The 24,987-nt window shown below is 38.9% G+C and overlaps 1 protein-coding gene across 2 annotated transcripts in view; it reads right to left on the bottom strand.

Moving 5' to 3' along the window:
• Positions 1-10,115: 10,115 nt before the first annotated feature.
• Positions 10,116-24,987, bottom strand: part of LOC126458604 (uncharacterized) — a 67,351-nt gene continuing 52,479 nt past the window's right edge. Inside the window, exons 5-10 of one of the 2 annotated variants that reach the window (XM_050095760.1) lie at positions 22,163-22,273; positions 21,713-21,817; positions 15,652-15,789; positions 15,397-15,543; positions 13,635-13,826; positions 10,116-11,559 (exon numbers count right to left, since the gene is read on the bottom strand). In XM_050095760.1, coding sequence (XP_049951717.1) covers positions 11,551-11,559; positions 13,635-13,826; positions 15,397-15,543; positions 15,652-15,789; positions 21,713-21,817; positions 22,163-22,273 — 702 coding nt within the window. In that variant the 3' untranslated portion in view covers positions 10,116-11,550. Of the gene's footprint in view, positions 11,560-12,139; positions 12,315-13,634; positions 13,827-15,396; positions 15,544-15,651; positions 15,790-21,712; positions 21,818-22,162; positions 22,274-24,987 lie in introns of those variants that run through there. The other variant, XM_050095759.1, reaches the window with a different exon arrangement.

Below are 24,987 nucleotides of genomic sequence, written 5' to 3'. Positions count from 1 at the left end.
ATTTCTGTTGTCGTCTGTGTTCGCAACTTGTGTTGCAAAAAACATTCAGACCAACCGCAGGAAACAGAGAAGGCGGTCAAAATGGTGTAGACAGTGGTTGCTAAAGCGAAAGCAGTTTTCTCACGTACATTTACTGCGAGAGTTGCAGGGCGAACCTGTTTTGTTTCACATTACCTCGTGTTCCATTTCCTGGCACATTGACACTCCAATTTCATCTTCAATTGTACTCCTGCTTGGTCTCGGCGTTTCTTGATCACTAAGAAAGCCAGGCAGATCAAAATACCATAATGTTGGCTGGTATACTTGATCTACTCTTACACCAGATCTTCTAGATTTCTGAACTTTGGATAACTCTTTTCGGTAAACAGTTCACTGACAGACTTAAATTTACTTAGCTTGCCTTCATGAACTCATCCTTCAGGACAGCGTAAATAGCTTCACATGTGTTTGGTATTATTTTACTCAACGCTTGTTTCGATATTGCAGTTGAAAATTCCAAATCCTTGTAGCTCCTTCCTGTTGCTAGGAATCTTAATGTTACCGCCAGCCGTTCATGAGGAGAAATTGCCCTTCTCATACAAGTATTTTTTCTCATAATATGAGGGGTTACAAGCTTTAAGAGATAATTATAAGTTTCGACATCCATCCGCAAATAATTTCGCCAGTTCGCAGCGAATTTTTTTAAATCTTTTTTTTTTATTACCGTTTCTCTGTTTGCCGAGGCGTCAACTGCACGCAATTTTTCAATTAGAGCATTGTATGCTGCTGCCTTTTTGTCTCTGTCACTATATTCTTTACTTTTAATCTTCCACAAACATGGGTGGTTTCTATATATTTCAATGAATTCACTTACAAACTCTCGAGAACACTGACGAGTATCAGCCATTTTAATGCCCTATGCGCAAAAATACAAACACTAGACTGAGCAAACAGCTGTTTCGTGCCAGATTTGCGGCGATCTCCTGTCCACACGCTCCAACTTGTCTGCGCAGATGTGGTTTGAACCCACAGATTTGAGAGGTTTCGCTCAAACCTCCAACTCCAACTTCCAGGTTTGCACACACCTCAGGTTGGTGCCAATCTTCTGTCCACACACAACGATCTGTCTGCGCAGATGTGATGTGCACAGACAGATCGTTGTGTGTGGACGGGCCTTAAGGGGAGATGGCGCTACAGACTTCCGTTGTTCATTGTTTTGAAGCCAGTGGGCGGGGCCTGCCGCCATCTTGGATCCCCCAGAACATTAGCAAACGAATGTTTACAATTGCTTCTTGTTCGTTATTTCTGTCGTGTACACGCGATATTTGTTTTATATAGTAAATGTTACACTGTTTTAGTGAACAACACAGCAACTTCAAACGTTCTTCTGGTCTTAATTGCGCATTCGATACAGTAATACGACACGAAAGTATGACGCTTCTGGCCTCAGTACTGTAATTCCTTTTTGTTTATACACTTCGAATAACTGAGACGAGAAGTACGTGCTATGAAAAGCGTGCTTTCGTAATCCATTTCTATTCACTTTTATTGTGTTTGTGTCGATAATTGATAAAGCCGGAACTCCAAAAGCAATGATAGATAGTTTAGACAAAACGATTTGTAGTCGTTGCATTTTCAAGTCAAATGCAAATTTAAAATGTTCAAGTTTGCCAGAAACTTACCTTATTTCCTTTGGTGTCCCACAGATGTACGTAGGGATGATATAAACAAGCCAGCTGTCATGTCAACAAAGTGAAAGATTCGTTAAATTACGAATAGCCGGCCGAGCAGTTCTAAGTGCTACAGTGTGGAACCGAGCGACCACTATGGTCGCAGGTTCGAATCCTGCCTCGGGTATGGATGTGTGTGATGCCCTTAGGTTAGTTAGGTTTAAGTAGTTCTAAGTCTAGGGGACTGATGACCTCAGATGTTAAGTCCCATAGTGTTGTATTGTATTTTATTGATCCTGTTGTCTACATAGCAGCTTATGCATAAGACATTGGACAAGTCAAGTTATAAATATACAGTCTGAAAGTAATTTCAAGGCATACATATTTAAGCTTACAATAATACACTTTACACGTAAGTATTTATATAACACATTTCATAAATATAAATATTCTTCAATGGAGTAGAAGCAGTGATGCTGTAAATATGACTTTAGAGATTTTCCAAATGTATTGACCTCAGTGATAGCTTTTATGTTTTCAGGAAGTTTGTTATAAAGCTTAACTTCCATGTGAAAAGTACCTTTTTGGCACAGTGCTGTGCTGATTTGAGTCATATGTAAGTTTCTGTTTGGAGCCATTTGAACGAAGGAATATAACTGACAAGGGGAGGCCGCCAATTGTGAAATTCAGATTCGATTCATACTGCGCATAATAAAAGCTCATGGCCAGAGGTATAATGTGGCAAAGCAGCAAGATGCACTTCTCAGCCGTTGTCGAGAAAATCGACAGTTAAAAGAAACCGTTGCGGTGAAACACTTTCTACAATTAGTAATTTTCCACAGCGTCGTGGCGCAGCGGTAAGCGCTCGGGTTTATAATCCGAAGGTCGCCGGATCGAATCTCGCACCATGCAATTTTTTTTTAGTATTTGTTTTTTGTAATTCAAATGTGTGTTTATATATATATAATTCCCGGCAATCAGTTGCAACAATTATGCATATAATAAGTTGTTGAAAGTCGTTTGTCGTGGAAAAACTGGCGACTTCGAACATCATTATTTTTTCCGCAAACAAAGTTGTATTTCACAAATGTTATTAATTGTCTTCATAATGTTAACCACGTATAGTTAACGGAAGACGTAGAAACGATATTCCGAAACGAATACGTATAGCGTAAGTCAAACGTTCGAATTAGAATAGAGACCCCACGAACACAAATTCCCTGTGGCAGGTATGAAATATAAACTCCGTTACTCGCTCGTAACACTTGACGGACAGATGTTGAATGGGCCGAAACGAGACGCCGCATAACAGCGTAGTTGCCTGCTAACTTCGAAAGAAGGTAGATGCGGTCCCTAGCGCAACTTATAACGTCGTCGAAAATCAGTGAGGACGGGAGAGCTTTGGTACACCCTGTTAAAAAAAACGGAAAAATGGAGGCGGTACAATTGGAGACGCGATCCGCCTTCACCAGCATGCATAAGCAATCCATTAATATATATATATACATATATATATATATATATATATATATATATATATTTGAATTACAAAAAACTAAAAATAAAAAAAATTGCATGGCGTGAGATTCGATCCGGCGACCTTCGGATTACGAACCCGAGCGCTTACCGCTGTAGGTCCGCCCCGGTAGCTGAGTGGTCAGCGTGACAGACTGTCAATCCAAAGGGCCCGGGTTCGATTCCCGGCTGGGTCGGAAATTTTCTCCGCTCAGGGACTGGGTGTTGTGTTGTCCTAATCATCATCATTTCATCCCCATCGACGCGCAGGTCGCCGAAGTGGCGTCAAATCGAAAGACCTGCACCAGGCGAACGGTCTACCCGACGGGAGGCCATAGCCACACGACATTTCCATTATTTACCGCTGTAGAAATTTATTAATCGTAGAGAGTATTTCACCGCAACGGTTTCTTTTAATTGTCGATTTTCTCGACAATGGCTGAGAAGTGCATCTTGCTGCTTTGCCACATTACACCTCTGCCCATGAGCTTTTATTATGCGCAGTATGAATCCAATCTGAATTTCACAATTGGCGGCCTCCCCTTGTGAATTTAAGATTGTCAGGCCCATTGTAGTTTACACATCTGCTTTGTTTTTAAATTTTAGCTACATTCAGTGTGGCAAATAACAGCAATTTACAGGGTAACACGACAACACAGTGATTAATGTAATGATTTAAGTAGCCTGGACTTAGATTGGGAACTTTGCTTTAACAGATCTGTAACCCTTTAAGTACTTATAATTTAACCACTGTAGCAGGTGTACCACACATTTTACTGAAGATTTAATTAACTACGTGTGTTAACATTACTTTTGTATTAAATTATTGCATTTTAAAACATTAGTCCCCATTCCCATCTACCAATGACCACACAAAAATTAAACTAATCAGAAAATTGCTATAAAAATAATTGTCCGAAAATAGGTCACCTTATTTCTAACCAGTAGAAAATGTTCTACTGCATTTTCTTCGTGAACGTTATGCTGTCTCGTAGAAAATTAGTTTTCTGACAAAACATGCAGAAGTTCGGCAGTTTTCATATGGGGCCGAAAAGTAGATAGTATTTTTTGGTACATACATTATTTTGCAGTTCTTTGGTTTATGTCAGCCAATCATACTTTATTTGAAATGGTTAATACAACATTTCGTGCCAAAATTATTCAACTTTGTTTTTCTAGCGGTGCTTTTGTAACTTTCAATTTTTAGTGGCACATAGCTTAAATAAACACTGACAAGAATATTAATATAAAAAAGAACAACACTATATACGCTTTCGAATAGTTTATTATTTGTTATGCGAATCGTTCAGCGTTCATCACATCTTTTTTCTTGGTTTGTTTCAGATGCAACATTTCATTTATAAGGCGCTTAGGGAAAAGTCTTGAGACAGCCCATCTCCTCAGTTTCAAAATCTAACTTCAATATGTTTGGCCTGACGAAATAGGTTCCCAAGACCTATTTTGTGGGAAATTCTTGTTCTCTTTATTTTCAAATGTACTCAACGTTGCCGAAAATTGCGTCATCTCAGAGTTACAAATAACAAAAACAAAAAAGTTCCAGTTTTTCCATTTTTCTTTTGTCCCATTTCCAGGCCGAAACTGTGGTGGGACTTTCAAAAATCGGATCCAGCATCCAAGAAAACATGTTAATTCATCTAAATAAATAAAAAAAACCTTGTACAAAACTTTCTGCTATTTGGCCTTTCTGAGCACGATTTGACTCGACTGATTATCCTGCTAACTCATCAGCGCCACATTCAACTTTGTATGATTAGTTACTTACTTTCACACTCTGTGCAATAAAGAAACACAAAAGAAAAGAAAACAATGCAGATGTGAGCTAGTAATAATTCCTACCTACCACCTTTTACAAATTAAAATGATAGAAATCCTTCTACTGAGCAGGAGAAATAGTTATTTTGGTATGAATAATAAGGATTTCAGTAAGCAATGAGTGAAATATTGGTGTCAGTTCTCATTGTACTAATAATGATGATTTCAAAGGTAATTTATTGTAGACAATATTACCACTATTGTTGGACAGGATGGTGTGTCAAAAAATTCAATTTTTAATAACCAATTCATGTTATAACTTCCTTTACCCATAGCCAAAGTCATATGTATATGTGTGTTACTGAACAGAGCGAAATGTTGACCCTGACAGCAGTTTCATATTCTGGTGCAAAAATTAGTAACAGGTTTCAGTTCATGGTAGACTTCAGGCAGGAAATTGAAAATCTACTGATATTGGCCACTCCTGTAATTTATCAGAAAATGTTTTTAAGGCTAGTTGCAAACAGAGACCACAGCAGAATTTTCTGCATTACATTAGTATCTTGAACTGAAAAGGCACCATCCAACAGAATGTCATCAGGAAAGCTTGATGGCAAGAAACCAGCTTGCTGAAATATCATGCCTTCTCAATGCTATCACCTGGATGAATATGCGAGAAAGATTTGAACTCTGCCTATTCCATGAAAATCTTAAATCCCACGTGGTCTAGAGGTAGTTCTTTGATTCTTAATCAAAAGTCATGGATTCTAGGTTTGATCGCAGCCACTGATCAGATTCTGAATGAAGACAATGAGCAATTGGTGGGAGATTTACAGTATAAAGGGTCATTTTGATTCTGCCAAACAGTCTTGTCAATTAGGCCACAGGCGTAAATTAGACGTTCCAGCACCCTCTTGTCTTTAGGGTACGAACATAGCAATAAAAACAGAAGAACAAGCAATGTATCGGGATGCAAAAGGTAATGGAAACCACTACATTAAAGACATATAATGTGTATCCACACAAAATGATCATTCTCTGTAATAGAGAATAGAATGCTTTCTGTGGATATTGTGATTGTCAGGAGGAAATTAGGTACACAATGAGAACAAAACTAGTTGAAAAAATGAGTCATGATGATCTCTTCATTAGCAAAAAGACTCCCGATTAGTCCCCTGTTCAGATCTCTGTGATGGTAGTGCCAAGGGGGAGGTGATCGCACGAAAGAGACTAAAAACTACTGAAGTTTTCACATTTTATAAGTCAGAGCGAAGAATGGCAGAAATCTGAATGGGAAAAGGGAAACTAGAAAATATGAAGAGGGAAGTACAAAGGCTCAATCTATATACAGTAGAGTCAGAGAAAGGGAGAGAAGAGAAGGATTTCTGGTCAGATAAATATTAGGTGATATCAGCAACAGAAGAAAATGGTATAACAGGAGTAGGATTCATTAGGAATAAGGAGGCAGGTCAAAGAGTGAGTTATAGTGAAAAGTGAATAGGATGTCCCCTATCCGAAACTTGTCAAAATTTCGTAGGAACATGCTGGAACTCAACATGCCACATAAATTGTTGTGGCAAGTTTTTGTAGCTTTCTTAATGTTTCAATGTGTGCTTTTGAATTTATTATTGCATCCTGTTGTATAAACTCAAACAGTAATCTGCCATTTGTGCATAAAAAGACACTGAAAATAACATTCTTGGAAGAAGTGTGATAGAGTTTCAAAAGTTCTCAGAGTGAACTGGTGTTATGTCACAACATTCATATAGTTCATAAACAGAATCCACGACTCATCATCTCTGACAGTGAGATTGAGAAAATGATCTTCTCTGTAATAGAGAAAGAATGCTTTCTGTGGATATTGTGATTATCAGGAGGAAATTAGGTACACAATGAGTAAAAAACTTGCATTCGACTACTCTAATCAAAAGGACAATTCACTTGAGAATATTGTAAAATTACAAGGAGACAGAATGGTTGGGCAGTACTTACCTGCAGGAAGCAAAACTGCAAGTACTGTTGATAGACACTGTAGCATACTGCTTCCAAGACTTGGTCAGATATTGCAGGTGTCATCCAATCTCTAATGTGCCAACATTTCAATTAGGATTGTAATATAGTGGGAAGAAATGAATGAGTGTTGAATGACATATCTTTTGATGTAAATAAATGTGTCACTAATTGAACACTCAACTTTAAGAAGTTAATTATGCACAACAGTGTTGTATATTCAAAACAATCAATGATATCTGTAGATTGCCCACTACCTCAATTGGGTTGATACGAAGTATGAGATTGATAATGTCAGGGTTTGATTTTATATATTTTAATGCCAAACCAGGAACTGCCAGCTTGTAGATCTTTCTGCAAGAAACCACGGGTGTCAAAACAAGCCATTAGTTGGAAAAACACGTAGTTTCCTGAAACACTGCCACCACAATCTCGAGCACTTTGTTGTCTTGTTATGCATACCTAAATAGAAGACTACCATTAGTGTATGCCAGATAATGGCAAGAGCACTTTCTTAGAAGACATCCGTTTGTGTCAGTAGCCAATGATGGGTGGTGAGAGAGCCACTCAGTGACAGATTTTTATCAGTGAGGCTGTAAACTTGGTGACAAATAGTTGTTCAATCTATGTTATATGTAGTCAGTTAGTGAGCCATAGTCAGGCAGTCATTTCACTCTTTCAGTCACCAGTAGTTTGGTTTTGAAGGTACACCGAACTCATTATATTACATTATTTATATTTCTTATTACACTCCACTATCTGCATACATGACAGACATTCTTTTAGGGAGTGTATTGAAAGTGTAGCTGTTCTGAGGCATTGCTTCCTTTGTCAAATTTATCTGTGTGTCTCTTAAGTGTTATTCAAGTATTCAAACATGTTCTATATTCAATCAATGCATCTTTATCCCCATGACTAGTTGCCAGTCATTTGTCTATTTTACGTGGCGCTGGTATACACATTTGTTCAGTCAATGTACGGCTATTAATTTTATAAATGCTATTACCATCATATACATGATAGAATCTTATTTGAAACAAAAAATGAATCTGCTTTATCACAAATTAATATTAAAAAAGGGAAAGAGAGGAAGGAAAGAGCTTCTTGGTTTTCTTCAGCAGTCTGTCTGTATGTTTTTTGTCACAGCCATATGTACCTGCAGACTCCCATCAGTCATCCATTGTCTGTCTAGATCTCCAGCTCCTGAGGAAGAAGTATTGACTAACAGACTGACATTTCAAAACATACATTGTGTAGTTTAATATCTCAGGTAACTTAACAGGGTTGCCACAAGTTTCCCCAAGTGAAATTGCCTGATATATCCCTGGTTTCCAGACAAGTTTTAGCATTTTACCCTGACAAATTTTGAGATCTCAGGGTTGAGTAAAGACACAAGTTGAGAAAAAAATGTAGGAACTTCTGTATTTCTAAACATTTGAGCAAAAATATTAAGTACTAACATCAACATATTTTGTAATGAAATGTTTTTAGATGGAGAAAGCAAGCCAAATGGTATGTGTGTTTCATCAAGACCACCGATATTATTTTATTTCAATGAAACGAAAGACATTTGATGACAAAAATACGCATTTTCTTGGAGTCACAAAAGACATATTTAAAATACTTTCACTGATTTCAGAAGTAACCTCAGAAAAAAGTAGGCCTCTTGAATGAAGTATATAAGGTGGGGAACAGTTGTGTAAACCAACACTATACGCGGCCGCCAATAACATGTTGGTTCTACTACGTTGGTTATTGTCAGGTATTACCCACTGTGTTATGCCTATTATTTTAGAGGTATTGTGTGTCCACATGCCTAGCTGCGTGGTAACATGTGTGCCTACCAGCAGTTTGATTCCTGGCCTGATTGGAGATTTTCTCTGCTCGTGGACTGGGTGTTGTGTTCTCTGCATCATCGTTTTATGATCAGCGACACACAAGTCGCCCAATGTGGCGTCACCTGCATGAAGACTTGCAACCTGGCAGCAGAACTTCCCTATATGAGGTCTCCTGGCCATCAATGCCACTCGATCATTTCATTTTACAGGTATTGTTTGATTTTTCTTTCGAGTACATAGTGTACAAACCGCCAGTGACTGCCACAATTTTCTTCTTCTTATTGTTCATACTTGCTAATATATGAGCTACTTTAAAGTGACAAAATGTACTAGAATAAATACAATGTCTATAAAACGATGCACTGTACAATGTACTTGTGGTGAGACAGTCGCAATTCCTGAAATCCGTCACCCATGGCGTCTGGCCTGCTGAGGAGCACCGCAGTCCTTGGTCCATGGCTAAATCCCGAAAATCTGCTGCATTATAGGACACACATACAGACCCAGCCTGTGGGAAGATCAGATCCGATGGGCAGGGCCTGCACATTAGTGGCAAACGAGACCGCGGTGATCAGCCTACGCAATAGATAACTTGTGTGAATACTTTAAGAATCAATTCTACTGAGGATAGGTAACAACACACCGTGAAGATGATCATTGAGCCGCTGACAGGGACGTAGAAAAGACAATCACACTCTCACAACTAAATTTTTGGCCACAGCCTCTGTCAGAAAATGAGAGCGCACACACTTTCACATAATCACTCAGACACAACCCGCACTCACACGGTTGCCATCTCTGGCCGCTCCATCAACACTTTCTGAGAATCAGATCCAAACACACCACTCCTGACGCCTCTCGTTGGTAGCTGCTAGGCTAGCAGCAAGAAGTGGTGGCAGCACCGACTGCAAGCTGAGGAGAAAGGCAGCAGGAGGAGATGCAGTAAGAATGAGGGATTAGGGAAGCAGTACATGGCACTCAGCTGCACCCAGCCAGTGACAATGCATGACATCTCAGTAAACAAACCGTTTCATTTACTGAGACAAAAATGAGACTTTTCCAGGGTTTTCTTCCAAATTTCCTTGACATGTTTGAAATTCCCTGATTTCCAGAACTTGGGGCAACCCTGCTTAATCATATCATTGAGGTTTTGGTGCATTGTGATTCTATGACTAACTTTCTTATTTCTAACAACATTTTTTTTATTTAAATATCCAACAAGACACACAACAGTGCAACTGTACATATTTCTGTAAATTATATTTTTAAAAAATGTAAGAACACTCTCATTGTAAATTATGGAAAACTGTAACCTGTGAGGTCATCAACATTAAAATGTCGCTAAATTTTCTTAACATGCATCATGATAGCAATTTTTGTTCAACATTTATTACTATAACAAATTTAAATTGTTTTAATTAAACACTTTACCTAAAGTTAAAGATTCAGAAGTGTACTGCAGTAAAAGACAGATAAAATTTTGTCTAGTATGAAATCTGTTGAATACATATTGAGACTAAAAAGTAATAAAGACTGGGTTAAATTGTAGATTACAATGTTCTTCATTTCTAGGTAAATTGTACTCCCAGAACAATATATTACTATGTGTAACAAGATGCATTAGCATAACTTTGTAGATAGCAAACAATTACAAATTAGAAAGTGAAAGAACATGTAAGGAAATAATAGTCATTAGATGGGAGGGCAAAATGAAGGTAGCCTTGCAGTGGCAATTTATCTATGTTCTGTTCTGTAGATTCATGAGGAGCATGATACAAGAATTCCTACTGCTCTTTGTGCTGATTGCAGTTCAGTCTCTCAAGTGAGTAATTATATGCTACTGCTGCATTGTAAAATGCTCCACACAACATAGTTAAAATGGACAAGGAACATCATAAAGCAAAGCATATGATTAAGATTGTATAATTTTTTACTATACTTTTTTTAAATGGAAAATGCAAGTAGTAATTTTGCCTGATATCAATTCTTGCTGTAGTTTCCTGGCTGTAGAACTGTAGAAAGTCACAAATATTTAAAATAATTCTGTGAATATGATAACAATTAGTGAATCTTTACAAACAAATTGGCAAATTCTAGTATATCAAATATCTGAGATACACTGAGTGACACATGAAGGAAGGTGGCCAAACTACGATTGCATGCAAACTTCTTATCAGTGGATAATGGAAAGTCATCAGTAAAACATAAAGTTTATGTGATGAGGACAATGAGTCACGTCACCTACAAATTGGATAGGTGGTTTGTGTTCAGCTACAAGTTTAGATATGTAGAACCTAAGCTGTCAAGTTTCTGGCTCATTTTCTTCCCCTTCTTTCTCCACTCATCATAGTTGCTTCTCAGTAACATCTTGGTTCTATACATAAAGCGTGTGTGTGTGTGTGTGTGTGTGTGTGTGTGTGTGTGTGTGTGTGTGTGTGTGTGTGTGTGCACGCGTGCGCGCGAGCACGTGCACGCGCAGGGAGGAGGAGGGGGGGGGGGGGGGAGGAGGATGCACCTTTGATAAAGTAGTACTTTGTCTTAAATGTGAGTACTGTGCTCTCTTGGCCTTGTAATTATTACTTTTAGCAGATAATTGAGATTATTCTTGTAAGAATCACTTAAATAACTTAGAAGGAAAGGACACCATAAATGTGGTAGGTAACAGAGTTTTATTTCCTCACAGAAAAACAATAATGGAAAGTGTGTCACAATGATGGCATAACAAGGAATTTCTTATTGGGGCCAGCAGAATCCTTGCATCCTCTTCAAGTTTCCTATGGCAGACATACAAAGTCAGTTTCAATCAAATTTCTCTCTTGATTTCATTAAGTCTAAAACAGAAGAATATACATTTTAAAGTGCATCTGGACATACCTAGTGATATTCAAGCCTAAGCAAGGCAGCTACAAATTGTTTGGTTTCAGAGACATAATGACAGATCAGGAAAGTTGATGTTATGGACCTGATTATAGGACAGTGCGGTTTTAAATTAGATGTTCTGAAAGAAAATGTGCATGTGATACCATACATACAAAATTTTCCCCTGTTTTATCTTATGTGATGGGAGATGGGTACTATTTAGTTTTACAGTTACACAACATCTCTCTGTGCAACTGCTGAAGACACACACCACATGCTTGGATTTATCGTCAAACTTTTAACTACCAAAATGATAATTCAATTCCTTCTGGGAGATATTATATTATTGATAATGCTAAAAAGATAAACTGAAGGGTGCATTATAACAGCACATATTAAATAATCCTGCTTAAACCAAACCCTTGAGTTTGTAAACATCAGTTTAAGGTAAAAAAAATCACTGGTAATTAAAATAAGCTGCAAAATACAGATATCGTAAATCTTGAGATATCATATATTTCTGGAACTCTTATGTCAATCCACAAGTTGGTGTCATAATTATGAATCAGTTCAACAAATGAAGCAGCACTGATTATGCAGTAACACGTTCACCTCCACAGCCAACAGCAGGAAGTGTATGTCAATATTACCAGTCTGCCAAAAATATGCCCTGTCAAACATGAAATATATAAACATTAGAATGTGGCACTAAGCAGTGGAATCAATGTCAGCTGATTTATGCCCTTGACTTCAAGGGCCCTGATTTGGGGATATATTTCTAAAGTATCCGTTTTGAGTTCTAAATATGACTCACAACAAAGCAATATCTCAATGTTACATTAGACGATATGTTACGAGAGCCAAAATCATTCATAGCATCGTTTCTAAAGGCTCCTGCACAACTTTTAAAGATGGGCATTAAACACAATGATTAAAAGTATTCAGCTAACATCTATTTTCCAAATGTGACAATTTTACAGGGGGTCTTTAAGAGAATATTTTGAAGTTTCTGTTCTTCTCAACACATTGATAACTAGAGAATGTAAACTTTCAGCTTTGTTTCATCCTCTCATTTTTCATTACTATTTCTTAAAAAAATGTCTGAAGAAAAATTTTTGTTACATTACATATTTTGCAATACTTCCTGCAAACTAAAAGTTCATTTAAAATATTTTTAGTTAACAATGTAACAAATACATAATATCTGACCATCGTAATATGACTTCATATGGTGAACACGAGTACAATCTATGGAGCTAAGGTTTTTGGTCATAATTTTGGATAGTTTTCTGGTAAATATCTTTTGTACCAGTACTGCTATCCAATGTTAATGATGAACACTCAAAAGGTACTTCCCTTGAAGTGTTTGGATAAGAAGATTTAACTGTAAAAGATTGAGGTGCAAAAATTAAACATCTTTATTAACAATGATGATGGCCATGAAAACCAAAACTCCTTTGTAAAACCTATTGATACACATTATTTTGTGTAACTTTAACTGCCTTCCTCCAGTTTTTTAATGTGTATCTAATAGTACCTTTAGTTTCAGGATTGATTACTATTTCCATACATTGAGGAAAACAAGTAACCTGTAATCATTTTGTTCACTGATCAAATAGTTCTCAGAAAACAAAATAATATTTTGTTTGAGAACAGGTGCCATTTTAGGAAATTCCAACAGATATTTAAATTATGTTGTTCTTGGCATATTAAATTATAGTCTTATGAGCATACTGCTGCCAAAAAACATTTAGGTGACTTAAATAACAGTATCTCCAACACTATAATTATATGAAAGCTTCTCCCTTGAACAACATATTAAATTCAGAATTTAGAAATTATATGATATTGCCTGGAATGCTTATAATCTTCCCCAAAATTTAAAGCACTTGATGTAAATAGAAATGCTTTCTTTGTATAATTGTATCTGCTACAGCTCCACAATGGCACGTTCCTCATCAGTACTCATTTCTTCAACTATTGTGCTTACACTGATTCCACTCCGTGAGTACAGAAGCAGGTGGACATCATAATTCTCCTGCACAACTCGTTCTTTAAGTCGTCTACATTCCCAGGATCTAATGTCCCAACTGCCAAGATAACCAAGCCTTGTCAATTGTGGGCAAGTATCCAGTAGCAGTTCTGCACTCTTTCTTGTCAGTTCCACGTATCCCAGAAGTAGCTGTAAAAAAGCAATTCTCGTATTTAGTTACAACTGCAACACTTTCCCACACATATATAGATACAGACATTTACAATTTGGCTGTTACCAGGAATGAAATTCAACACAAAAATGTTTTACACACACACACACACACACACACACACACACACACACACACACACACACACCCCTTTCTTCACTTAGTGAGAGAGAGAGAGAGAGAGAGAGAGAGAGAGAGAGAAAAGAACCGTTATGTACTCCATTTTCTTAGAATTTGGTGACACAAAAACAAGTAGTTCTCCGCTGTAAGGTGAAGCAAAGCAAAACAATGCACTGTTTTAGATGATTCTGAAATCAAAGCAATGCACTGTTTTAGATGATTCTGAATTTACAACATGATCAAAAGTGTCATTGTTTTGTAAAAATAGTTTGACAGAGATTGAACCAAGTCTGTTAAAAATGTTGTGACTACAACCACAGTCAGTGGTGTGTGGGATGATGATGGCAAAACACTTGCTGCTAGAACTGTGTTAAATGAGCTCATCTGTGGCAGACTCTCGATCAGGCATTTCTCCGTACTCTGACTAGCTCAAGGTCAGGCCAATAATCCATCCCTCCAGTTCATAAGATGACATGTAGTGTGGCCAATCTTAAGAGTGCTGTGATGTGACTCCTCTCCCATGTTATGGTGAAATAAGCTAAATTATCATTTAAGAATGTTAAGTTCCTGCATACAGTTGCAATCCTATGTCACACATATTCATCAGGACATTTACAAGAATCCTGACATTAACAGGTGTGAAATCCATTTGCATAATAAACAGGAGTGAACTCATGATTAGTTGCCCTGTAACTGCAAAATGTATCCTTGCCACTAGACAGAGTTAGTTTTGTTGGCCTGAGGTTTTCACTACTGCTAATGAAGTTCTTTAAAAAAATCATAGTCATTATCATATGTTAGGAGATATCATACAGTATTATTAACGGTTTCCACAGAAAAACTGCCTCTTTTGTATTAAGAAAGCTTACTTGCAAGCAGTTTCATTTTTTTAAACTCAAAAACCTGTCCGATTCTTGTTTAACATCCTACAAATCTTTGTTTCAGCTATTCTTAACTTAACCTTTCTTACATGTAACAGCTGCATTGACTGCAGTTTAGTCCAATGATTCACATTGTTTTCAAACCAAAGAATGGCTTTAATTAAACTGGTGACTTGCCAAACCACAAAAAATTACAGAATTATATGTATACCATATGCTCACTGCAATATTTTTTAAGCCTCTCTGTTGAATCTCAGAAGAGCAATTCCATTTTCCACAGCCAACTGTTTACCCACAATATTTTCTTCTCAATTTCATCTTCTTCTTGTGAAGCACTGTTTCATTACCACATGTACACTGAATGCAGGCATCATTCTCACTCATACAGTGGTGACCTCATACTTCTCTTCTGCTGCAATTCCTCCATTTTGTTCTTCATAGAATAGCACTGAGATTAAAACTGTTAAACCATGTTATTATTATGGGTGAATATTAACTACAAATAGAATAATAACATAACGCTGTGTGTGTTTACAACAATACTCACTGTCTTCAAGTAAGTCATTGGATTTCGCCGCAGCCACAAGGAAAAGATGGAATCTGTGAGATCCCTTATGCGAACAATGTCAATATGGGTAACATTCTGGGACCTAAGAAGCACTGATCCACACTCCAAGGAGACGGGACAGGTAACCTAGAAAAAAAGAAATAAAATCATCTGAAAACTTAAAATTCACAGGAACCAATATACGAGAATTTGCAACAATTCAATTCAGAGCATGCCAATATCAAAAGTCATGACCTTAATATCTTTAAGTTTTGGAAATATAGGGCTGACACGTATAGTACAAGCCCTTAGTGGCTCTGCAGTAACTGTTAGCTTTTCAAGCAGTGGGCAACACTGTGCTACTAATCCCAAATCAACACCACCACTGGCAAGCTGAAACAGCAACACAAATTAATAAAATAAAAATTAGGTGTATAAAATAATGGAAATTCCATTACAAATCAACACTATTTTCTAGTAAAAAGAACATAGAAAAATATAGTAACCTTTCATACAACAAACTGAAATTGGAGTAAAATTTGGTAACTACTGCAAAAATTAAATGAAATTTAGTGGTTATTGAAACTTTTCACTCACCAAACACTTAAAGGCTTCATAAAATACAAATGAAAACCAGTAGATTGTAATGTATGGAAGAAGAAAACAAAGAAAAGTCTTACTTCATCTTGACAAAAAAACACCAAAATTATCAGCAAAAACTGAAAGAATTTTCAATCTTTGGGGGCACATCCGGCTCTTTTATTCACAGGAGACAAGAAGATAAGAGGAAAAATGGCTGTAAAAATCACAGAATGTTACAGTAACTGGCTTGGAAAGGAAGGAAGAAAGGAATGAATTCTACCAGTTGATAGAGAAATCCTAAGTACAGAATGAATTCTGGCCTGAGTTGGTGCTCATATGTGAACGAGGTGTGCTTGCTTGTGTGTATGAATGGTGTGTGTTTCTCCTATGCTGATGAAGGCTGTGGCCGAAAGCTTTGTGCAAGTGTCTCTTAATTGGGGCTGTGTCTTCTTCACAGTGAGTAGCAATCTGCCTTTTCCTACATTGTTGATATTCCTACTTGGAGTTCCCACTGTTTCTTTAAATATCTACTGCTACACTAAAAAGTGATATGATCTTGGGTGAGTAAGTGCACTCAGTACTAGCAAGGAATGGTACCCAACTGTTGTCATGCACACTCTGAATCTGTACAGTGTGTTGAATAGCCAATATTGAAATATACATACCATGCAAATTAGGGCTGCTATGGACACGAAACACAGGAGTTGTGAGCTGCCAAATATAGACTATGAATAAATGTAAACAGAGGAATCCTCAGGCAGATCAGTCCAAACACAGCTGAATACTGTAATGGACAAGCAAACACACTCAGTAATGTTTAAGTGATGAATATAAACATTGGGGGCGTGATTTTTAAATATGTTCTATATCGTTACTCCTCAGGTCTAAGTATTTATTTCTCAACATAGCCACCAGAATGATGAACACTTTTCTTTCAACAAGATACCAGTTTGTTACTATTTTCACTGTAGAATGACTGACTTTGTTAATGGAACCACAACCTCAGCTCTGCTTGCACTGCTTCATAAAAATCAAAGTGAAGTCCTCGAAGCTTTTCTTTAAGTTTTAGAAACAGATGGGGTCAAGTCAGAACTATGCGGAGGATGATCGATGACGGTGACCTCAAGCCACCAGATTGTTGTATATGTTGCATTGCTCATGTGTGGTCTAGCATCGTCATGCTGAAGGAAAGGGTACTCCATGTGTTGACAAACTCTTCAAATTTGAAACTCTATTACAGCAAGCTGTTTCCCACACACCAACATAGTTATGTTACATACTGCCACATTACACTCTACAATCCAAAGCCCTTTTAGTGGCAGAGGTTTACAAATATGTAGACATGAAGAATAAACATGTAGAATGTGAATAAATGTTTGCTTTATTTATAAAACTCTACAAGCTCTCACAAGATAAATTCAGAGGCATTACTTTTCAAAACGCCCTCACACATTTTGCACCGAGGGCAGTTCAAGTGCAGTAGACATAAAGATCGGTAAGTTATCCACGGGCTAGGAATAAACAGCTTTCACAGTGAGCACACTGAATGAAGGTAAGCTGAATGAAGGTAAGCTGAACACAATCTCCTTTGAAACATTCTTCTTCTAAACGACTCTCAAAACAATATTTGGAGGGCAACTGAAATGATTCTAGATGTTCCTTGGGATAACCACATTTGAAGAAAGCATATTAGATCAATTGTTTCGATCTATTTGTCGAAAATTTTAAGTGCACAAAAGACTGAATGTAAATAAATAGTACACTTTGCCACACTTTACCTGTGGTTAACAACACTACCACATCTGTGATGTATCATACCACACTTTTGAATGGATACAAAAAGAAAATACCCACTGGTTGAACATATTCAGTACATTTTGCAGGGATCAGCTTCTTGTGAAATTAAATGACTACTGGAACTGCCTCATTGTATAGAGCATCATCTTTATTTGCTGCCCAAGAATCAACCAAGAATTCACTGCTGCCCTGCAAATCCGGCCATAACAACTGTTCCAGCAACACTGTCAAGTCCCTTTTTGTCATGCTTGGTGATTTGCCAGTATATGCTTTCACACTGGAAAATTTAAGTGTCACACCTGCTAGAAATTTCCCAATAGGTTCCATGACAAGTACCTACATGTATGGCAGAACTACAATAACAGACATTATCATGTGTGAATATGTGATTGCTGCAAGCGAACCTATGACACCAAAAATCATGTTTGCTCCCTTAACAGCAAAGGCTCTCCCTGAATGTAACACTTTAGCAAATCTTGTTTGATCTGCATTAATTATCTACAATTGTGTAAAATTATGCTTGTCAATGAAATGATTTACTTCCATAACAAACTGCACAGCTTTCTTTTCTATATCAGTGGCTTCACCAATAAATCTGCTATCAGGTTTACACATGATCATGTGAGAAACAATTTAATTTTTTCCTCTTGGATTACTGCTTGTGCTTTACAAGACATTGCTCAGGCTCGCCCAGATTCGTAGGATCCAGTTGTGTATAATTCCACGTTACTTTCATAGTTCAATGATTGATCATATACATCTTGTTATTTAGTCTTGTAGCACCTTGCTGTTTCTGCTATGTCATTTCAGTGTCTTTTCAAAGTTTTGTGAAACTGTCTTCTTCTTCTTTTTTTTAACCCCCCCCCCCCCCCCCCCCTCCCTGTGTGCCATTACGGTAGTGAATTTGACACTATAAGGACATGTCAAGGCCTACTCCTGGAGGGCACTACTGTGGAGAATCATTTCCTCTTGGCTACTTTATACTTCCTTTCCTTCCACTTACAATGGTCCATAGCTCATCAAATTGCACCAAATATCTTTACTAACAGTGGAAACACCAGGCTGGAATATCAATATTATTACGAAAAGAATAGATTGCTACTCACCATAAAGATGGCTCGACGAGTTGCAGACAAACACAACGAGAAGACTGTTACACTATAGCTTTCGGCCAAAGTCTTCTTCACCAAAGAAAGCACACACATATTCACACAAGCAAGCGCACCTCGTGCATACGTGGCCACTGCCAATGGTAGCTCTGACTGGATTGCAACTGTCACTTGAATAGCAATTTGGAATGGGGCAGGAGAGTGGGATATGGATGGGGGACAGAAGATCGCTGTCTGGTGGTGCTTGCAGGGACTCGAGACTGCCAGGTGCAGCACAGGGAGGTGGGGTACGGCGGGGGAAAAATGGGGAAGGGAAAAAGCAGATGAGCAGGGGAGGGGAAAAAAGGGTGGCACACTATGAAGGTAAGGGAATGTGAAAAGGGAGGAGATTAAAGGATGAGGGGGCAGAAACTGTTGGGTGGAAGGTGTGCCGGGATAACTTTGGAAGTGGAGAATGTGCTATTAGGATAACTCTCATCTGCACAGTTCAGAAAAGCTGGTGGTGTTGGGGAGATCCAAATGGCCTCGGTTGTGAAGCAGCCATTGAAATAAAGTATGTTATGTTCAACGCATGTTACGCCACAGGGTGGTCCACTTTGCTCTCGACCGCAGTTTGGCAGTGGCCATTTATCCTGTTGGACAGCTGTTTTGTACTCATACTAATATAAAAATCTGTGCAATGGTTGCAGCAGAGCTGGTATACGACATGGCTGCTTTCACAGGTGGTACGACCTTTGATAGAGTAAGATAAGTTTGTGAAAGGACTGGAATAGGACCTGCTGGGTGGGTGGATTTAACAGGCTTGCACCTGGGGCTTCCACAGGTATATGATCCCTGTGGCAAGGGGGTTGGGATTGGGAGTGGCATAGAGACAAACTAGTATGTTGTAGAGGTTGGGTGGATGATGGAACACCACTTTAGGAGGGGTGAGAAGGATGTCCCTCATTTCAGACTATGATGATAGATAATCAAAGCCCTGATGAAGAATGTGGTTCAACTGCTCCAGTCTGATGTGGTACTGGATGATAAAGGGGCACTCTTTTGCAGCTTGCTCTTAAGGGTGAAGGGAGGATTGGGGATGTGTTGGGATAATGGCACGGGAAATCTGTTTGCGAACTTGGTCCTGGGGATAGCGACTGCCTGTGAAGGCCTTGGTGGGACCTTTAGGATACTGGGCAAGGGATTTCCTGTCACTGCAGATACACTGTCCCCAGGTGGCAAAGGGATTTTCTGATGTGGAAGGGATGGCAGCTGTCCGAACTACCAATCACCGCCAAACTGTGGTCAAGAGAAATTGGACCACCCTGTGGCACAACATGCAGTTGAACATAAAATGCTTGATTTCAATGGTGCTTCACAATCTGGACCATAACGATCCTCGCTGGGACAGGTGACACAGTTGTTTGGTCCCTTTAAACACACAATCCTAATCATCATCGTCTGGATGATCCCCTCCACCACCAACTTTTCTGAACTGCGCAAACAGGAATTATCTTTGCAGCACATTCTCAACTCCCAAAATCATCCTGTCCTAAACCTACAGAACCTACTGTCCGCACACCCCCACACAACAGTTTGCAGCCCCTCCGTCCCTATCACCTCCTCATTTTTCACATTTCCTCACTCCATTTATGTGCTGCCCTCTGCCAATGTACCCAACTGTTGTCCTTTCCCCTCCTCTCCTTTCCCACTCTCCCCTCCCCATCTTCCAACACTGTGTCTGGCAGCTGGCAGTCTATTTCTCTATGACCCACCAGACAGTGCTCTTCTCCCTCCCAATCTATATCCTGCTATCCCTACCACTACTCCCACTCACTCCAAATTGCTATTCACATGACAGTTGTATTCCAGCTGGAGCTGCGGTGGTAGCGATCATGTGTGCACGAGGTGTGCATTCTTTAGTAAAGAAGGCGTTGGTCGAAAGCTATAATGTGTAACAGTCTTTTTGTTATGCCTGTCTGCAGCTCATCGAGTCATCTTTATGGTCAGTCACAATCTATCCTTTTCCTAATATTGTCAATGGTCTTTTCTTATGTTCTGAAACACAAGTAAACTGGTCTTGTTCTAAAGTTGGTGACAACTACGGGTACCAAATGCCAGTGTGCCTACTCCAGAGTAAGACTTTGTATTTGGGGTCATTATCAAGTAGGCATGACACCAAACAGTGAAGGGATTACAGGACACATGTCTAGGATTGCAATGGCTATGAAAGTGTAATGCAATACTTACAGATTGTAAGGGGAATACTAAGGGAACTTAAATGTGGAAGTCTGAAACAAAAATGACATTCTCATGAAACCCCACTAAATGATTTTAGAGGACCAGTGTTCATGGAAGACTGCACAAAAATCATGCTACCTTCACTGTATATCTTACATAGGAACAGTGAAAATTAGGTAAGAGAGAGTAGGGCATGTATAGCCATTATTATCCACTGTTCTGTACATCAATGGAGTAGGACAGAAAAGAGGTCAAAATTGTGTGAACTACCATCCACTATATGAGAGCTTGAAGAGTATACATGGAGATGAAGGACAGTTAAGTGTTATCTGTAATCTAATATTAGGTTTTAAATTGTTACAGTAGTCTGAAATTTATGTAACACACACACACACACACACACACACACACACACACACACACACACACACACACAGAGAGAGAGAGAGAGAGAGAGAGAGAGAGAGAGAGAGAGAGAGAGAGGGGGGGGGGGGGGGGTAGAGGGAAGAAGCCTCTAGAATTATTATTTATGTTTATCCTAAAGATCTAACAGTATGCATTAATGTAGAACATATACTCCATTAAAATAATTTTAAAGTATATCTTACCTGCAGTTCAACAAGCTGAGAGAAATGCTTCATTCCTGCTGTAATGTCTTCAGCAATAATATTTTCAAGTGTTAATGTGCGTACTTTCTCAAATGCATTCCAAACCTGTGATTGATAGAGCATAAATAATTTAAAAAGCGAGAAAGGTTACATTTAAAAAATGTAAACAATAAATGTGGTAGATCAGAATTTTATTATTAATATGATAATGGGTAATAGTGAAAGGAGTATAAATGACTGCATGATGAAAAACAATAGATCAGAATTTTATTATTAATATGATAATGGGTAATAGTGAAAGGAGTATAAATGACTGCATGATGAAAAACAATCACTCTCCATATAGCATAGGCATATAAATCTCCCTCCCCCACATACATACACCGTACACATGAACATAGATTTGGGGGGGGGGGGGGGGGGGATAAACACATATGCAAGTATACTTACTTGATATTCCACACGTCGTTCAAACTCTGAGCCCAGGAACAAGTTTTCCAGGTTTGGGCAGCAGTTTGCAATTACTTTCAATTTTACATTTGAAGGGCCTCTGTAAAATACCTGGAAAAAACGGTAATATTAATTAACAAATCCATCTCCTGTTTCCGTTGCAAACCTCAACATTTGCAGTATATAAAGGAAAATATACATGCTGTTACTTTGAATTATTTAAGAATATAGGAGATGACACCTAAAGGCAGAAGTGCTGCGTTGTTGACAGATACACACACAAAAGGTACAGAGCTTTACTTGGCTAGTTTTTGGAATGGAATTCCTTTCTCAAGCGGTAAGAGAAACACACACACACACACACACACACACTATTTGGTGGTGGGACAGTGAGTTACCTTAGGTTTAGGCCAGCGAGGTTACGGAAGCAAAGGATAAAGGATGTCCTGTAAGGATAGCTCCCATCTGCACAGCTCAGAAAAGCTGGTGGTGGGGGGGAGGATCCAGATGGCACAGATTGTGAAGCGGCCACTGAAATATCGCATGCTGTTCTCTGCTGCATGTTGTGCCACTGGGTGGTCCACCTGGTTTTTTGCAACAATTTGACGATGGCTGTCCACTGGTTGCAGCAACAACTGGCGTACAACATGGTTGCTTTCACATGTGGCCCAGCCTCTGATGGAGTAGGATAAGCCTGTGACGGGACTAGAGTAGGAGGTGCTGGGTGGGTGGATATGGCAGGTCTTCCCCAAGGGTATGATCCTTGTGGCAGGGGACTGGGTATGGGAGTGGAATAGGGATGGACTAGGATGCTGTAGAGGTTGGATGGGTGGCAGAATACCACTTAGGTAGGGGATGGAAGTACCTTGGCTAGGGTGTCCCTCATTTCAGGGCACGATGATAGATAATCAAAGCACTGACGAAGGACATGGTTCAGTCGTTTCAGTCCCGGGTGACATTGGGTGAGAAGGGCAGTCGCTTCTTTGTGGTTGGTGCTTGGGATGGATGTGAGGATCAGTTGTGCGTGGAGATATGGCATGGGAGATCTTCTGTGTAGAAGAACTGGGAGGTTTGCCTGTCTGCGAAGATTTTGCGATGCCTTCAGCATACTGGACGAGGGAGTTCCCATCACTGCAGATGAATCTGGCACTGTTGGCGAGGCTGCATGGGAGGGATTTTTTTGTGTGGAAGGTTGGCTGCTGTCAAAGTGCAGGTACTGTTGGTGATTGGTGGGTTTGACATGGACTGAGGTGTGGGTGGAGCCACTGAGAGGAGAAGATCAACCTCTAGGAAGGTGGCACGTTGGGTGGAGGAGGACCAGGTGAAGTGGATGGGAGAGAAGGTGTTGAGATTACGGAGGAATGAGGATAAGCTGTCCTGGCCTAGGGTCCAAATTAGAAAGATGTCATCAATAAAGTTTGGGGTTTTGGAAAGCTAGGAATGTTTATTTTAGGTGGCCCATGTGGTTGGCACATGAGGGTGACAAGCGTGTGCCCACGGCTGTGCACAAATTTGTTTGTATAATTTCCCTTCAAAGGTGAAGCTATTAACACAACTCTCTTGAATAACCCAACTCTCTTGAATTGTTTGAGCGTTCATTCCCATCTTATTTAAAATAGTGTCCTTATTTAAAATGTTTCACATGGTTAAAGCCAACAATCACATGAAAGGTACGAAACCGTACCGTATTTATTCGAATCTAAGCCGCACCTGAAAAAGAGACTCTAAATAAAAGAAAGAAAAAAAATTCCCGAATCTAAGCCGCACCTGAAATTTGAGACTCGAAATTCAAGGGGAGAGAAAAGTTTTAGGCCGCACCTCCAAATCGAAACAAAGTTGGTCCATTGTAATATGAGACACAATTTAGGTCGAATGAATGACGATACAGCTACAGTAGTTTGGTTCGAGTCGTAAGCTTAGCAGTTAAGCTTTACCAGGTAGCCATTGCTACGCATCAGGCGCTCCGTCCGTATTTATACGGGTACCCTTCCTTTTTCACGTGCTTCGTCTGGTTTGAATCGATTGCTTATTTTCCTTTGATCTGATAAGTGCCGTCTTCTTTATTATAGGTGTTTACGTCGCTCTAAGCTGAAGATGCATTACTATACTGTGTCATGCATTGTTTGTCGCATTCTGATAGTGCGTGTTTACGGCCTGTCGCCGCTCGCGGCATGGCTTGCTTTTGTGCGTGCTACCGTCGCTTACAGTTAAAAAAAAAGAGAGAGGAATCGTCTCATTAGCGAAACAATGGCAAGAGACTGCTATTTGTTGTTACTTACACTGCTGCTTTCTTTGATAATGATCAACAAGAACCAAATAATAGACTGTGTATCATAGAACATGTTCTGAACGAGAGTTAGGCGAAAATTTTTCACCGTTTGAAAATCTTTGCGGCCGCTTCTTTAGTACATCACATTCTGCACAGAAATTAGTCATCCTAGATTTAAAAATCTAATCAGTTGCTTGCTTCATTTCTGACTGTATCACTATTAGGCATAAGAATAATACGAATATAAACATGACATGATACGTATATTCTTCTGCGTTTGCTGTTGTCTCACTCTAGTTTCATAGTTTATTAGGCAGACAGGATTTAAATGAGATAGCAGTAAACACGAAAGAATACATGGCAAAATGTTTATATTCGTATTATTCTTATGGTGAAGAGAATACTGCATGTGATTCACCTTTCATCAGGTTCCTATTAGCAACCATCTCTTCTCACTGGTAGGAAAAAATTCAGAATATAGAGTTGGCCATATTGACAAACAATCGTGCCAGTCGGATTTTCATAGTACATTGAAATTCTGCTATATTCTAAGATG

Source organism: Schistocerca serialis, chromosome 2, assembly GCF_023864345.2.
Source record: "Schistocerca serialis cubense isolate TAMUIC-IGC-003099 chromosome 2, iqSchSeri2.2, whole genome shotgun sequence".
NCBI lineage: Eukaryota > Metazoa > Arthropoda > Insecta > Orthoptera > Acrididae > Schistocerca > Schistocerca serialis.
The sequence above is the reverse complement of the archived record's forward strand: the minus strand, read 5'-3'. Positions and strand labels throughout refer to the sequence as shown.